This window comes from Triticum urartu, chromosome 3A, assembly GCF_056163025.1.
Source record: "Triticum urartu cultivar PI428250 chromosome 3A, HENAU_Tu73, whole genome shotgun sequence".
In the NCBI taxonomy this organism is placed as follows: domain Eukaryota; kingdom Viridiplantae; phylum Streptophyta; class Magnoliopsida; order Poales; family Poaceae; genus Triticum; species Triticum urartu.
In genome coordinates this window covers 740,507,991-740,526,415 of record NC_141875.1, presented here as the reverse complement: position 1 = coordinate 740,526,415, position 18,425 = coordinate 740,507,991, and the positions used below count along the sequence as shown (strand labels likewise).

The window sequence follows — 18,425 nt, the reverse complement described above, 5'->3', positions numbered from 1 at the left end:
GCTTGACTGTAGTGTGGCCCAGCCGTTAACTGTCAGGTGTTGTTCAAACTTGGATTGTATGGACCGTTGTTTTATTTATAAAGCGGGATGAAAATCTATTTCGAAAGGGGAAGGGACACAGAGGTCCACACTGCTTTTATTAAATCAAGAGTGATACAGCGCTTCCTACTTTGGGCTATAAAGTAAATTCAAAGTACAAACAGGTCTTTGCAATTTGCAAAAAAGTCCCGAAAAGAAATAACAAAAAGTAACTGACCCCTGAAGCGATCGTGTGGTGGCTGGTGTTGGCCACGCTGCCGCAGATCCTCTGGAGCTTCCTCCAGGTTCAGTGTTGTTCTCTGTTCTTCTTGCTGCGTGCATATCTCTGATCCTCTGTTTCCTCTGTCTTCTTCTTGGCTCTGCAGACTGCAGACCAGGACACATATCCTTGTGAGCTCCTTGGTCATCAGCTGGTCCATCACCGAGGTATGCATGTATCCACCACTGACTTCACTGAGATGTACTGTAGTACAGTATGTAGCATCACTCCTTAGATGGGGATCACAATTATTCAGATTAACTGTTTTGTCGAGTCACGAGGTGCCACTGTTACTGGTAGCTGACTGAAAATGTCTGCCTGAAATAATGTAAGGATGATTACATAGTTGAATCTCAGGATACTTGTAATAGGAAATTGACACAGAACTGTCTCAGCTTAATTAACTATACTATTATCATAACCTCTTTATGATTGGTTGCAACGAGACAGATCACTTCATTAGAGCAATTAACGCCCATGTTATGTGAACAGAACACTAGCAGCCTGTAAGGAAAGAATCACTTTAAATCAGGAGGAAACAAGGAGATTATGCTGCATATGAAGTCCTATAGCTATATGTTGCCAAAGTCATGGCATAGGCCCATGCTTTGTTAGAATGCACTGATCCGGATGACCCGATCACTTCATTGATAGAAAAATGGTAAATTCTGAATCTTCAGACGCCTAGTTAATTATTCAAGTGTTGGGTGTTGCAATGTAGATTATTAGGTACTCCTTCTTTGGCATGAAAGAGTTGTTCGGATCTGCCCCGTCGTTGCTTCTATGGCTTAGGTGAGGCTGCTACCAGGCTTAACTCTGCATAAGATTGCATTGCAGATCGTAAGCCAACATGGCATCATCTATGTAAGAATTGGATCTTTATATGGAATCGAACCTGTATGTTCCTAGTCATGTACCCAGTTGGCATCAACAGCGAGGTTGGCTCGATATACATTGCCTTGCAGTTCATCAAGGTATTTTCTTTCCTGATTAAATCCATTAGAGCAATTGATCAACACACTGATAAACTGTAAAAAAATCGCTAATTTTCATGTATTCACATTTTAATTGATAATGGCAGGCATGGGAGAAGTACCGCATCAGAATGCCCAACAAATGGAACTATTCATTTGATTACTTCTACGCATCAATCCTGGTACTCCTAGTCTATGTTCCAGGTACCTTTTCTTGTCCTCGACGTCGATTCATGTCTCATTCATTTGTGCCTAGTGTGTGTAAACTTACCGTGCATAAATTAACTTTCGATACAGGAAGCCCACATATGTACACCTACATGCTTGGGCAGCGCAAGAAGGCGCTTGCAAAATCAAAGATCGCGTAAATCTTATTGATACCTCTTACAAGATTCGGTGACATATCATTGTGTTATCGTTTGCATCAGAAAATCAAGAGTAGATGATTAATAAACTCTGTGTCATATGAATGCGGTTGTTGCTGAATTTGCATTTGGTTGGTAGATACAATGTCAAACAGTAAGGACTAGCATTTTATTTGTCGTAAACCTTGGTGGATACAAGCTTTACCTAGTAAATGTCCACACGATGTGTAAGACATAGGGTTTGGGAAACTGGCTCGACACCCTAAACGGGGTGTGGCTATCTCATTATATAGACGTACCAAGAGGTACAATACAAGGCATATACAAGACTACGTATATACAGTCTAACACCCTCCCTCAATCTTAACTGTAGCCTGAAGTACAAAGTAAGTTAAGATTGCGCCTACAGCCTACAAATTGTGGTTGTGGAAGAGGCTTCGTGAAGATGTCAGCAAGTTGATCTTTGGAGGAGATGAACTTGATACAGAGCAGTCTTTGTGCAACACGTTCCCGAACAAAGTGATAGTCAACCTCGATGTGTTTCGTCCTAGCATGAAACACCGGATTAGATGAGAGGTACGTAGCGCCGATGTTATCACACCACAGAACTGGAGGATGACCTGGAGAGACTCTCAGCTCCCGCAACAAAGACTGTACCCATATGATCTCAGCTGTAGCATCAGCCACAGCTTTATACTCAGCTTCAGTACTGCTACGAGACACGGTGGCTTGCTTGCATGCATTCCAGGCGATCGGGTTAGGACCAAAGAACACTGCATATCCCCCCGTGGATCGCCGATCATCAGGACTTCCAGCCCAATCCGCATCAGAGAAAGCCGAAAGTTCACAAGACGGTGCAGACTGAAGGAGCAGACCATACGAAGCAGTAGAAGAAACATAACGCAAGATGCGCTTAACTGCCGAGAGATGAGTGGTACGAGGTGCATGCAGATACTGGCACACACGATTGACTGCATAAGAGACATCAGGTCTGGTGATAGTGAGATATTGCAGACCACCAACAAGACTGCGATACTCAGTGGCGTCATCAGTGGAAAGAAGGTCTCCATCAAGGGTAGAAAACCGATCAGTGGCAGACATCGGAGTGGCAGCATGTTTGCATTGGAGCATCCCAGCACGGCCCAACAGATCCATGGAGTACTTCTTCTGACTCAAAGTCAACCCAGTAGAGGACCGTGACACCTCCAACCCAAGAAAATAATGCAGAGCACCTAAATCCTTGACAGCAAATTCCTCACCTAATGCAGACACAAGGCGATCGGCAGCAGTATGGGAGGAACTGACAAGGATGATATCATCAACATACACCAAGAGATACATCATCACCTCAGGGCGCTGAAGGAGAAACAGTGACGTGTCAGCAGTTGAAGGAATAAACCCAAGAGCCCGAAGAGCAGAACCAAGACGAGCATGCCATGCACGAGGCGCCTGTTTAAGTCCATACAACGCCTTGACCAGACGACAGAGATGACGCGGACGCGTAGGATCAACAAAACCAGGTGGTTGACGCATATAAACCTCTTCCTCAAGAACTCCATGGAGGAAAGCATTCTGCACATCAAGCTGACGAAGCGACCAACCACGAGTAACAGCAAGAGACAGCAGTATACGAATAGTAGTAGGCTTGATAACTGGACTGAATGTGTCTTCATAATCAAGACCGTACCTCTGCTTGAAACCCTTGGCAACCAGCCGTGCCTTGTAACGCTCAATAGAACCATCTGCATGCCGTTTGACCTTAAACACCCACTTGGAGTCAATGATGTTGACGCCAGAGACCGGAGGAACAAGCTGCCAAGTACCATTTTTCAGCAAGGCCTGAAATTCCTGCTCCATTGCAGCACGCCAGTGAGGAATACCCAGTGCAGCCTGAAAATGACGTGGCTCTGCCGTGGGATCCGCAGCAGCATGAGCCACACATGCAGCAAGCCACGCCACCGTCCCGTCTTTGCGTTCCTTAGGGCAAAAAACACCAGACCGACTGCGCGTGTGTGGTCGATGATGAACCACAGTGGGCGGTGCTGGCACCACGGGGCTTGCCACAGGCGACGAAGGCGTCGTGGCCGAGACGGGGCTGGAGGAGCCAGAGTCAGCAGACTCAGCACCAGGCGACGTTGCCAGGACAGGCCTGCCAAATCCAGGCGACGATGTAGCCGAGGCGGGGCTGGCCGGCGCAGCTGCCGGGGCTGCTGGGCCGCCTGCTGATGGGCCTCCTACCACTGGGCCCGGCGAGGGCAGCGCCTGTGGCCTGGCGGGCGAGCCAGGCGAGCCGGGCGCTGGGCCGTGCGACCCGATCGACGGAGCAGGCGACCCGAGCGCTGGAGCGGGTGAGCCGGCCGACTGGGCGGCCAAGGCGGGTGCAGCCGCGGGCACTGCCGACGCCCGTGGGGCGGCCGTGGACGCATCGAGCTGACGGGCATGACCCGCCATGCATGGGCCATGCATAGGATCGACGTGGCCATCATGAGTGTCGTCCATAACCTCATCATCCAGGAGTTCAAGGCGGACACCGCATCCAATACCTGCAGCATGGTTAGGAAGCAACACAGGAGCATTTGCAACATCCACAAATTGGTCAAGCGAAGGTGTATTGGAGTGCACAGGTGGTAAACTAGTGGTAGAGTGGTTCGGAAGAGCACGAAACGGGAACACATTCTCATCAAACACGACGTCACGAGAAATGTAGACACGATTGGTGGGAACATGAAGACACTTGTACCCTTTGTGAAGAGAACTGTACCCAAGAAAAACACACTTCTTAGACCGAAACTCTAATTTACGCTTGTTGTAAGGCCGCAAGTGCGGCCAACATGCGCACCCAAACACTTTGAGAAATGTGTAGTCTGGAATATCACCGAGCAAGAGTTCAAGAGGGGTTTTCATTTTCAGTAGTCGTGAGGGAAGCCTATTTATCAAAAAAACAGGCGGTGGAGAAGGCAACACTCCAGAACCGAAACGGGACGGAGGCATGAGCTAGTAAAGTAAGTCCAGTCTCTACAAGATGATGATGCTTACGTTCAGCGGTGCCGTTTTGCTGATGTGTATGAGGATAAGACACGCGATGCGAAATCCCAAGCTTATTAAAAAACGAGTTGAGGTTGTGATATTCACCCCCCCCCAATCGGATTGAACATGAATAATCTTATGCTTAAGGAGACGCTCAACGTGTGCCTGGAACTGAATGAAAACGTCAAACACATCAGATTTACGCTTGATAAGATATAGCCAAGTAAACTGACTGTAAGCATCAATGAAACTGACATAGTAATTGTGACCACTGACAGATGTTTGGGCATGACCCCATACATCAGAAAACACAAGCTCAAGAGGATGTTTCACAACACGACTAGACTCTGAAAAAGGTAGTTGGTGACTCTTGCCCTGCTGACAGGCATCACAAATAGTTTCAGCACTCTTAGTGGACACAACTGGTAGTTCATGGCGATGCAGCACATGACTAACTATAGGAGCAGCAGGATGTCCAAGGCGCGCATGCCAGTACGTAGGCGACACACGAACACCACTGAACACCTGAGGAGAAGACGGCGTAGGAGATGCAGACGATGCGTCAAGTGCATATAAGCCATGGCGAAGACGACCACTAAGCAGAACGGCCCTCGTGTCCCGATCCTTGATAAAGAAACGAAAAGGGTGAAACTCAGCAAGGACATTATTATCACGAGTAAGTTGAGGAATAGACAACAAACTACGCGTAGCAGAGGGAACTCGAAGGACGTTAGAAAGATGCAGTTTGCGAAAATTGTGTGCAAGAAGTGATGCCTGACCAACATGGGTGATGCGCATACCTGCTCCGTTGGCGGTGTGCACCTGATCATGTCCACGATACGGTTCCTGAACGGAGAGCTTTCCCATCTCACCGGTGAGGTGATTCGTCGCGCTTGTATCCATGTACCACGCCGGATCAAGGGAGTATGACTGGGTGCGCCCGTGGTCGTGCCCTGTCACCGTAGCTGCAGCCTGCTTATCATTCCCTTTTCCATTATTGCCAAGGCCAAGGAAGTCTTGCTTGTAGCGTCTGTGGCAGCGAGAGGCGAGGTGACGATCTATGCCACAAAGCTGACAAGCCTGAGGAGCACCGCAACTGGAACAGCAAGCAACTGGGCGACTCCCTCCTGTGATAGTCGGCGCGTTGCCCCGCGAGGCCTGCGACGAGGAGGCCGGTGGTTTGCCACCTGATGGGGCCGGCTTCTGAGGTTTGCCACGTGTGGCGGCGTTGGCGGAGACGAAGCTGGGGGAAACACGGCGCGCCTTGATGCGCTGCTCACGCCCAAGGAGGCGCGCATAGAGCTCACGACGCGGGAGTGTATCATCTCGACCATGGACGTTCTCAATGAGATTATCATAATAATCATCGAGCCCGTTAAGCACAAAGGTGGTGAAGTCCGCGTCCAGAAGTGGCTGACCAACAGAGGCCAGGGTGTCAGCGAGGCTCGTCATCTTGTTGAAGTACTCCGTGATGCTGAGATCGCCAAGTTTGGTCTCACCCAGCTCGGTGCGTATAGAGTGCGCACGCGCCTGAGACTGAGAGGCGAAACTGGTGTGGAGGGCCGCCCACGCCTCCCTGGACGTAGCGGCGAAGATGACCATCGACGAAACACTCGGCGTGAGCGAGGACTGGATGGCAGAGAGAATGGCCTGATCCTGCGCCACCCATGTGTGATATGCCGGATGGTGAGGAGGTGGGCACGGGATGGACCCATCAACGTAGCCCTCCAAGTAGCGGCTGCGGAGGAGAGGCAAAACCTGCGCACGCCATGAAAGGTAGTTGTCCGGCCCGAGCTTCACTGGTAGCAGGTGCGAAAAATAAAACGGCGGCGGCGCCGCGGTTTGAGCAGTGTACGCCTGCGCCAGTGATGCATAGGGATCCATGGACGGAGCCATCTCTGGACGAGGGATCATCGCGTAGGGGTAGCCGGACGAGGGAGCAGCCAGGGCGCCCGGCGCTGCAGGGGCCGAGTCACCGTTCCCGGGAGCCACGAGGGCACCATGCGGCGAGGCAGCCGCACCCCCATAGGGCCGCGGCGGCAGCGCGGAATAGTAGTGGTGCGGCGGCGGCGCAGCGGGGGCCGATCCCAGCCAGGGATGCGGCGACGGCGCAGCGGGGGCCGATCCCGGCCAGAGAGACGACGGTGGCGGGGGGCACCGTAGGCGCCGTGCCACGGGTAGCTCGGCGGAGGAGGGCCGCCTGTAGCCGGCAGCACCGCAGCGTCGGGCGGGGCATCCAGATCGTCCCCGAAGCCCGGCGCCTGCAGGGAAGCGGGCGGCGGCAGGTTGCCGCCGTACGCCACCGCGAGTGGCCGGGAGGCCAGGAAGGGTGACATCGGGGCTAGGGCCGGTGCGGCAGCGGCGGCGGTCGAGATCGGCGCGGCAGCGGCGGCGGCGGCGGGAGGTGGTGCAGCGGAAGACATCGTAATCTAAACTGATACCATGTAAGACATAGGGTTTGGGAAACTGGCTCGACACCCTAAACGGGGTGTGGCTATCTCATTATATAGACGTACCAAGAGGTACAATACAAGGCATATACAAGACTACGTATATACAGTCTAACACGATGTTCTGAACATTATTTTTCAGGTGCAGAAGGAATACCACAAACATACCATTACTCAAATTCTCATGACTAATATTGCTAGCAATAACACATTTATGGAATTGCTGGCAATAACTGATATCTTTAGTATTAGTAAGCATCCAAGAGAATGATGCCTGCATTCTGCTAGAGAGAAGCAATTAAAATTTCTAAGTTCATATCCAATCCTGTATTGTAACACTAGTAATCAGACAACTGTGGCTCCGGGGGAAAGAGCCATGTTGAGTACTTCGTCAGTGTCAGCAAAACGTCCCTATGTGGCTTGCTTATGATCCTGGATCTCATGTTGAGCACTTCACCAGTGTCAGCAAAATAGACAGCATCCTTCTCTATCTCTCCAGAAGCATGAATTGACTTGCTGTAGTATCTACTGATGAAGAGTGCCTGGCCATGTAGTCCATCCTTTACTGGCACCCATGTCCCAGTGGTGATGCTGGCCTCGAACACGTCTGCACTGCTGGTGTAGTCGTCACAATGCAGAGGACGATGCAATTTCCGTCTCAACATGAGCAACTTCCCGCAAGACTCGACGATTTGCCAGGTAGTGATGAACAATCCAACAAGTTTTTCATAGTTGATGCCTTCCCGAATCGTGTTGTTGCCGGTGTTCTTTGCCATCTTATATCGCGCACGGTCTTCATCATGCCCTCCGATTAGAGTCTCAGCATCTTGCCCATCCTTATCCTTGCCAACATATTTGTGGTACTTCTCATCAACGTCGCTCCACAAGTCATAACCATCGTCAAACTTATATGGATATGACCAGACATGGAAGAGATCAGTGTTGCTCCACACTTTAGAATGATTGCCGACCTTGAACGGGTGCCTTATGACACGCTTGGCTCTAGTAATGGTGGGCGTGCCGACGTCATCAAAAGCAATATCAAGGCATAAGAGGTCCTCCCCCTTGGTGATCCCATAGAGCGTATCTCCAATGAAGGCAATGTCAATGATGTAGATGAAGGGCGCCGCTCGTGGCCTGGGCAGCCACATGCCCTTCCCTGGCCGGACCAGGATGATCGGGTAATTGTAGTTGTTGGTCATAATAGCAACCACGTCTTGAGGGGTCGACCGCATGAGCACCTTGCGGATCTCGAAAAGCACAGAGACATTATTACTGATAAGAGCACTCAGGGATTGGCATGGTCGTGTCAGAGAAAGGATTGTGCAAGAGGTAGCTATGAGTTTTGTGCGCATTGTCGCCGAAGACGCAACATATGGCGATCCAGTCGTCGGTGCAACCAATGCACATCGCATTCTCGGGCAAGGAGGGGAGCCTGCGGCCCCAAGCGTCAGAGCTTTTCATGTGATAGTAGTGGTTCTCTAGGATCCACGGCAGGCGTCGGGGTGGGCAGGGGAGGTGCTCAAGCGCAACGGCGCACCAGGGCCGGCATACCGCCTTGACAATGCGGTGGGCACGGTTTGTGTTGGAAATATGCCCTAGAGGCAATAATAAATTAGTTATTATTATATTTCCTTGTTCATGATAATCGTTTATTATCCATGCTATAATTGTATTGATAGGAAACTCAGATACATGTGTGGATACATAGACAACACCATGTCCCTAGTAAGCCTCTAGTTGACTAGCTCGTTGATCAATAGATGGTTACGGTTTCCTGACCATGGACATTGGATGTCGTTGATAACGGGATCACATCATTAGGAGAATGATGTGATGGACAAGACCCAATCCTAAGCTTAGCTCAAAGATCGTGTAGTTCGTATGCTAAAGCTTTTCTAATGTCAAGTATCATTTCCTTAGACCATGAGATTGTGCAACTCCCGGATACCGTAGGAATGCTTTGGGTGTACCAAACGTCACAACGTAACTGGGTGACTATAAAGGTGCACTACATGTATCTCTGAAAGTGTCTGTTGGGTTGGCACGAATCGAGACTGGGATTTGTCACTCCGTGTAAACGGAGAGGTATCTCTGGGCCCACTCGGTAGGACATCATCATAATGTGCACAATGTGATCAAGGAGTTGATCACGGGATGATGTGTTACGGAACGAGTAAAGAGACTTGCCGGTAACGATATTGAACAAGGTATAGGGATACCGACGATCGAATCTCGGGCAAGTACAATACCGCTAGACAAAGGGAATTGTATACGGGATTGATTAAGTCCTTGACATCGTGGTTCATCCGATGAGATCATCGTGGAACATGTGGGAGCCAACATGGGTATCCAGATCCCGCTGTTGGTTATTGACCGGAGAACGTCTCGGTCATGTCTGCATGCTTCCCGAACCCGTAGGGTCTACACACTTAAGGTTCGGTGACGCTAGGGTTATAGAGATATTAGTATGCGGTAACCCAAAAGTTGTTCGGAGTCCCGGATGAGATCCCGGACGTCACGAGGAGTTTTGGAATGGTCCGGAGGTAAAGAATTATATATAGGAAGTGCTATTTCGGCCATCGGGACAAGTTTCGGGGTCACCGGTATTGTACCGGGACCACCAGAAGGGTCCCGGGGGTCCACCGGGTGGGGCCACCTGCCCCGGGGGGCCACATGGGCTGTAGGGGGTGTGCCTTGGCCTATATGGGCCAAGGGCACCAGCCCCAAGAGGCCCATGCGCCAAGAGAGAGAAAAAAGGGGAGAGTCCTAAAGGGGGAAGGCACCTCCGAGGTGCCTTGGGGAGGATGGACTCCTCCCCCCCCCCCCCTTGGCCGCACCCTTCCTTGGAGGAAGGGGCAAGGGCTGCGCCTCCCCCCTCTACCTTGGCCCTATATATAGTGGGGAAAAGGAGGAGCAACCATACCTAAGGCCTGGCGCCTCCCTCTCCCTCCCGTGACACATCTTCCTCCTCCCGCGGCGCTTAGCGAAGCCCTGTTGGAATCCCGCTACTTCCACCACGCCGTCGTGCTGCTGGATCTCCATCAACCTCTCCCTCCTCCTTGCTGGATCAAGGCATGGGAGACGTCTCCGTTCCATACGTGTGTTGAACGCGGAGGTGCCGTCCGTTCGGCGCTAGGATCATCGGTGATTTGAATCACGACGAGTACGACTCCATCAACCCCGTTCTCTTGAACGCTTCCGCGCGCGATCTACAAGGGTATGTAGATCCACTCCTCCCTCGTTGCTAGATGACTCCATAGATAGATCTTGGTGACACGTAGGAAAATTTTGAATTATTGCTACGTTCCCCAACAGTTTGCCACCCGGAAGCGAGTGCAGTTGATAGAATCCATTGTGCACCAGGAACGGTATGCCGCACGGAAGCGAGCCCGGTCGGTGGAGTCCGTGGTGTGGTCGATAGAATCCGCCATGTGGTGGTGAGAAGGGCACACCAAGCTGCTAGCCAGGGAGGAGGCGAGGCGGTCGATGACGAGGCCAAGGATGTCAGGTAGGAGCTCGGACCACATCGGCCAAACTCGACGATGGCATGGATCGGCTGGCCCCATGAGCACTTTGAGGACCTTGAAAATCCTCGAGGTATCGGCAGTAAGAGCGCCCAGCTCGGCCATGTTAGGGAAATGATTGTGCAAGAGGTAGCTATGCACATCACCGACGACAACACGGCTGAGGGCGATCCAGTCGTTGGTGGAACCAATGCACGTCATATTCTTCGACAGGTAAGGGAAGCGGTGGCAGCACGAGCTGCTGTCGTCGGAGCTCATTATGAAATAGGGGTATGACAGAACAAAACACAGCAGGCGGCGTCGGGGTAGGCAGGGGAGGTGCTCATTCGCGGCGGCGGGCCACAAACGGCACGCCGCCTCGACCATGCAGTGGGCACGGTACGCCGCCCGGAAGCGAGTGCGGTCGACGGAGTCCGCCATGCACCAGGAGCGGTACATCGCACCGAATTGGGCATCGTCGACGGAGTCCGCCGTGTGGTACTAGCAGGAAGACCACGCCACCCGGAGGCGAGCCAGGCTGCCTAGGAGCGCCCATAGCAGCCAATAGCAAGCAGACCAGAAGAGCAGGCCGCCGACCAGAAGCCACGGCGGTGGCCGGCAGCGGACTGGAGGCGGTCGATGATGTGGACTAGGATGTCACACGGGAGCTCGGACCATCGACACCATGGTGGACTCGAGGACGCCATGGATCGATTGGTCGAGCTACTCGGTGATTACAAAAACCATTATCTACTATCCATTATTATTTAGGATTAGTTTTACAAGCACGCTATCTCTACATCTACCTTCGGAATTAATTTTAGATCTAAATAATTGTTATTTGATGCCAGCGTTAAGTATGAAAATTATATCTGAATCTTGTTTGATGCGAGACGGTTATTCATTTAAATCTGAGAATAATGGTTGTTCTATTTATATGAGCCATATCTTTTATGGTCATGCACCCTTGAAGAGTAGTTTATTCTTGATGAATCTCGATAGTAGTGATACACATATTCATAATATTGAAGCCAAAAGATGCAGGGTTGATAATGATAGTGCAACTTATTTGTGACACTGTCGTTTAGGTCATATTGGTGTAAAGCGCATGAAGAAACTCCATTCTGATGGACTTTTGGAATCACTTGATTATGAATCACGTGGTACTTGTGAACCATGCCCCATGGACAAGATGACTAAAACGCCGTTCTCCGGAACAATGAAGCGAGCAACAGATTTATTGGAAATTATACATACTGATGTATGTGGTCCGATGAATATAGAGGCTCGTGGCGGGTATCATTATTTTCTCACCTTCACAGATGATTCACTACAAAAAAGACACATCCGTGACATTTTGGGCCGAACCAAAAAAATATGTCATACATATGACACTTCTATGACGATAATTGTGACAACCCGGTATCATCATAGATGTGGTGGGCTCCTACTTCTATGACAAAAAATCATGATAGAAAATGGGCTTTTCGTCCTGGGCGGGCCGGAGACGCAGCTACATGACATTCTTTGGGCCGTCCATGACAGAAAAAACCGTGGTAGAAGCGAGGGCGAGGAAAATTTCGGGGAGTTCCCGGTTACGGTGGGAGGTCGGGGGCCGAGCGATGCGCGTTTCTCTCGTACACGTACGCGCGTGTGTGCGAGGCGTTGGCTCTAACTGAACCCGAGCGAGGCGTTGGGATCTAACTGAACCCGAGCGATTGCACTGCAGGCTACGCGTTACTGAACCCGAGCGATCGATCGATGGCTGTTAACTGAACCCGATCGAGTGATTCCTTCGCTACTGCTGCTAAGTGAAGTCGATCGATACTGCCTCTGGATGAACAGTGAGCGTTGCAGGGGGGTGGATGAACAGTTCTCGGTGGGGGTGGATGAACAGGACCCCGTGGTGTTGCCTCTGGATGAACAGGACCCCGATCGATCGAGCCGGTTGGGGCTGGATGAACAGGACCCCGTGGAGGGCTGGATGAACAGGACCACCCCGTGGAGGGCAGGATGAACAGTAGACGGTGGATGGCAGGATGAACAGTAGCCCGTGGAGGGGTGGTTGAACAGGAGCCCGTGGAGAGGGCTGGTTGAACAGTAGCCGGTGGAGTAGCGCGCGGTGGAGGCTGGATGAACAGGAGCCCGTGGATGAACAATCGCAGGTGGAGGCTGGAGGAGGTCGACGGTGGATGAACAGTAGCTCGTGGAGGCTGGAGGGGGTCAACGGTGGAGATGAACAGTATCCCGTGGAGTCTCGTTTTGCGGTACGCCACACCCCTCCCGATGAACAGGACCCCGTTTCGACCGTAGCGCTCCAACACAAGTCCGTTTCCTCCGTTTTGCGGTACGCCACACCCCTCCCGATCAAAAGGACCCCCGTTTCGACTGTAGGAGGTCCGTTTCCTCCGTTTTGCGGTACGCCACCCTCCCGATGAACAGGATCCCGTTTCAAACGTGGCCGGTCGAACACAAGGCCGTTTCCTCCGTTCTGCGGTACGCCAGGCCTCGTTTCCATCGCCTGTTCCGTTCAAGCCCTCCCGATGAACACGACGCATTCCGTTGCCTTCCCATAAACACGGAGCATTCTGTTGCCTCCCCATGAACACGACGCATTCCGTTGCCTCCCCATGAACACGACGCATTCCGTTGCCTCCTCATGAACACGACGACGACGTTGTTTCTCCGTTCCGACCCAGCCATGCCCTGGTCGTACGTATGCACGAGTAGGCGTTCGAGACCCCGCCCGTATGTACACATACGTGACCGTATTTTCTTTCTTGCACCCTGGCCGCCTCTACTACGACACGTGCACGCCTCTACATCGACCAGTATATATGTACGTACACGTTCGCGACCAGAATGAGAACGCTACGTATGCTTCGACCAGGTGGGTCCCGACTGTCAGGCACTTCCTTGCGTGCGAAGATGTAGCTGGTGGGTCCCAACAGTCAGGGGGGCGAAATACGGTGGCCCGTCCGGTGGGTCCTGCTGTCAGGTGGAGGAATAATTATTTTGCACGTAATAAGGAGGCACTTCCTTGCTACGGCTGTGGACCCAGCTGTCAGCCTCTCCACGTACAGTCCACGTCCGATGGAAGCCGTTCCTTGACCACGTTGACCACACCGCACCGAGAGCACCAGGGCGGTGGACGCCGGCGAGGCCTAGGAAGGGGACGACGCGGAGCCGGGGAAGACACGGCAGTGGATGCCCATGCGTAGAGGAGTACGAGGGTTCACTGATTCGCTGCGATGTGAGGCTGCCGTCGCCGCAGAATAATAGGGGGTGTGGGTGAGTAGAGGGATGGCCTGGCCAGCGGTGGGAGTAGTAGGAGGCGGTGAGGCCTCCGCCGCATCGCAGCCGGCCACGGGAGGCAGGAGCACGAGGCATGACCGGCGCTGGTTTGGGCGGCTGGAGCAAGAAGACCAAAGGTTGAAGAAGCACTACGGCCGTTGGATGGACATCATACGGTCACTAGAGCTAGAATCATGCATATTGACTAAGTTGACAAAGCCCTCCGTCCCCGTCAACTTAGTAGGCCCACAAGTCAGCCTGCCACTATACTGGGTCCCAACTAACAGGGGGGGTATTCATTTTTTTGTGCGTAATAAGGAGGCACTTCCTTGCGTGCGAAGATATAGCTGGTGGGTCCGAGCTGTCAGCGGCGGTAATGTTTTTTCGCGAAATACAGAGGCCCTTTCGGTGGGTCCCTAATGTCAGATGGAGGAATCATTATTTTGCGAGTAATAAGGAGGCATTTCCTTGCGTGCGGCCATGGACCCAGTTGTCGGCCTCTCCGCGTAAAGTCCACTTCAGATGCATGTCGGTCGTTGACCACGTTGACCAGACCGCGCCGAGAGCACCAGGGCGGTGGACGACGGCGAGGCCTAGGAAGGGAACGACACGGAGGCAGGGAAGACTCGGCAGTTGTTTCCCACGCGGAGGGGAGTACGACTGTACGAGGGTTTACTGATTCGTCTGCCGTCGCCGGAGAATAACAGCATGTGTGGGTGAGTAGAGAGATGGCTAGGCCAGCGATGGGAGTACGGTGGGGCGGTGAGGCCTGCGCGGCAGCAGAGCCGACCATGGGGAGGAGGGAGCAGGCAGTCCCGCCGGCGCCTATTTGAGCGGCTGGAGTAGGAAGAGCAGAGATTGAAGAAGCACGACGGTCTTTGGATGGCCATCCAATAGTGACTGCTTGTGCGTCAACCTTTTTTTAGGAAATCCTCAAATCTGTGGAAAACAGCATACAGCCCATCTGTCATTATTTCTAATAATTTACAACCCATTTGCTAATTATTAAGATTTTTTGGAGCCCATATTCTTTTTGTTAGCATTACAACCCATATTGTGGCCACGGTTAAAAAATTATACGAAATTTTGCATATTTCAGTGCGGTCTGAACTGTTTTTAATCCCGAAATTTCGACTCACATTCAAACTGATTTTAAAAATAAATTATATCAATATAAAATCCAAAAAATTCTCCACGCATAAAAATTAATGTAATTTCAAATCTTGAAATGAAAAAAAAAGATATTTGAAACTAATTGCCGGTTTGATGTGTTTTAAAAATGTACAACCCATTTCTCATTACTGATGGGCCATTTTATCGGCCAACCGAATGAAACCTCTCCTTGTCTTGAAAGATTTGCAGCCCAACATGCCTGACAAAGCGACTTACTTGGCAAATCACAAAAAAACTGGGTTGTGGCCGTGGACCCAACTGTCAGCCTCTCCACGTACAGTACTCTTCCGATGGAATGTCGTTGACCACGTTGACCACGCCGCGCCGAGAGCACCAAGGCGGTGGACGACGGCGAGGCCTAGGAAGGGGACGACGCGGAGCCGAGGAAGACGCGGCAGTGGGTACCCACGCGGAGAGGAGTACGAGGGTTCACTGGTTCGGCTGCGGTGTGAGGCTGCCGTCACCGCAGGGCCTGGCTAGCGGTGGGAGTAGTAGGGGGCGATGAGGCCTCATCGGCAGCACAGCCGGCCACTGGAGGCAGGAGCAGGCGGTCTTCCCGGCTCTGGTTTGGGCGGCTGGTGCAAGAAGAGCAGCGATTGAAGAAGCAGCAGAACCGTTCGATTCAAATCCAACGGTTACTGCTGCAGAATCATTTGTTGACTAAGTTGACAAGCCATGCGTACGCGTCAACTTAGTAGGCCCACAAGTCAGCCTCCCAACTGGTGCACCCCAGATATCAGTGGGAGGAGTCATTTTTTCGCGTAATAAGGAGGCAGTTGATTGCGTGCGGCCAGGCCAGCGGAGGGAGTAGGGTGGGCTGGGGAAGCCTGCGCGGCATCACAGCGGGCCACAAGAGGAGGGAGCAGGCAGTCCCGCCGGTGCTAGTTTAGGCGGCTGGAACAGTAAGATCAGAGATTGAAGAAGTACGTCGGCCGTTGGATGGACATCCAACACTAACTGCTGCTAGAATCGTGTGTTCACTGACAAAGCCTTGCGTAAACAAGTCAGCCTTGAAATTTGTGGCGTGTACAGGCCATTTGTTATTATTTTTATAACTTTTACTCATTTTCTAATTTATATGGAATTTATTGCAGCCCGTTTTCCATTTTTAGAATTGCTGGCCATTTTCTGGTCAGTACCAGGGTCAAAAAATTAACTAAATATGTGGGAAATGTTGAAAATTTGCAATTTTTTGCTGGGAACAAAAGATTCTTAATCCAAAAATTAATAGTCATACTAAAACAAATTTAAAAATAAATTAGTACTATGTCATGTTAAATCCAATGAAATACGTATAAGATATCAGTGAAGAACAAAAACAAAAAAAGAAACTTATATCCCATTTGCTATAATTTTTTTGGAATTTCAACCCCTTTTGATATTACTTTTAACAGACATTGACCATACTCTTAAGCCAGGCCGGAATGCATCCCTCCTCGTCTTGAAAGATTTGCAGCCCAGTAATTCAGAGAAAACAAATAGGCCTAGCTTGGGTATTCTTCAAAAAGAAATACTGGGCTACCTATTTTCCCAAAGAACTGGTGCATGAGCTTTTAGCTTTATTTATTTATTTATTTACTTATTTATGTTTAGGGGACCATGAGCATGTACCTAGGCCGGATTCATGTGAGAGCCTCCCTTCCAGTTAATTATGGGCTTCTCTATTGGGCCTTCATCAGTGGGCTGCATGTTATCAACAAGTGGAAAATGTGTTCCGAGTTTCAAAAAAAAATGTGTTCCGTACGATAAATAGTATGCGCTACGTACGGTACGGGGCACTAAAGGATCGAACCTTGCAACGACTTCCAAAACATTGTGTTTGTCGTTCTAACAACACATTTATTCAACCAACAGACGAAATATACTACTGATTGTACATTGAAAACAGCAGTAGCAGCAACCAAGGTTGGGGGTGCAACAGAAGCAGTAAGCAGGCCAGAAGAGTAAAGACGCAGCTCTCTCTTCTAAACCAAACATCAGCCATCATTATAAAAGGTCTACCAAAAAAGAACAAGTGTATGCATCAAACTAAATAAAGATCCTACTACACCAAGTGTACGCATCTAACTAACTGGCTCAGTTAGACGTTACTATTTATTAAGCTGTGGAGATTGGCTGACGGCTTGAACCAGATGGGTGCCTGATGGGGGAAACTCCAGCCAGCAGGTCGAAGTCTGATACTTGCGACCCTCTCTCCTACTTTGGGCTGCAGAGCGTGGCGGCACATATCAGGGTATGGTGCATGCAGAGACGCATGGTACGTTGTGTACACACAGTTTTGCCTAATGAACGAAACCGCGCTGCCATCATGATCCTTGTCGTCGGTTATCTCCTGGTTAATCGGATAATTCAGTCCGACAAACAGAGAGCGTGTACCAAGGCTACTTACCAGCCTCCAGTTAAAAATTCCTGAAGGCCCAGAGAAGCTGGGATCCTGCTCAAAGACCTTGTAGTGACTGTGTTTGTATTCCGCGAAAAAACACGTCCGGTACGTGCGAACGATCATCAATCTTTCGCCGTCGTATGATCGAGCCAGGAACCACCTGCAACTGCCATGCCTCTTTTCTTTGAAAGGTTCTGGGATTAGGAAGGGTAGGGACACCAGGCGGCCTACAATATCATATCAAGTTGGAGTCAAATAAAAAAGGCCTCTTGGTTTAGTCAATCTTAAGAACAGCATGTTATGAGCATGGATATTTTTTCAGCAAATGTTGACAGTAATATAAGCAAGCCATCATGGTATCATAGGAAAGTAACATACTGCTGTAACAGCCGTTTGTAGCGATGACTGGAGTAGGCCAGCAATACGTCCAGCCATAGAAGGAGTCGATAGCGTAAATGAAGCCCTTGTGTTCAATGGAATCAGAGAACCATGGAGGATGTATGATCTTGTGATGGACGTGCAGATTTATCCACTTACCGCAGTGACCTGTCAGATAGGCGAGACCACGGTTGAAGAATGAAATTAGCCTGAAGTCTTTATAGTTCGCAGATCTTGTGGGCACTTGGCAGATTACAACCTTGAGAAAATCAAACTTGGTATCATGTTGGCTACTGTAAGATTCCGAGTATTCTGGGCCGCGGTGCCAAAGCAGTGCAGTGTTAATCGAAGGAAGGGGGATCAATCGCCGGGTGTAGACCTCCATCAGCATCCAGCTGCCGTGAACGTCGACGAGCACCATCCAAGACATGTTCATGCCGACCCAGTACATACCGTTAATATAGTTGAGGCTGACAGGGATCGGATCGCAGTCAAGGGGGTTGATGCTCGCCACCCTATGACCGTTATGCTGTGTGACACGCCGTTTCTGAAGATCAGACGGCATCAGCAAGCAAGG

General features: G+C 50.8%; 1 protein-coding gene across 1 annotated transcript; it reads left to right on the top strand.

The window, feature by feature from the left end:
* The first annotated feature begins 1,197 nt into the window (after positions 1-1,197).
* On the top strand, positions 1,198-1,640 carry LOC125528804 (very-long-chain (3R)-3-hydroxyacyl-CoA dehydratase PASTICCINO 2A-like). Its single transcript, XM_048693241.2, has 3 exons — positions 1,198-1,272; positions 1,380-1,476; positions 1,570-1,640. Exons 1-3 carry the CDS (start codon positions 1,198-1,200, stop codon positions 1,638-1,640), a joined length of 243 nt encoding a protein of 80 aa, XP_048549198.2.
* Positions 1,641-18,425: the final 16,785 nt, after the last annotated feature.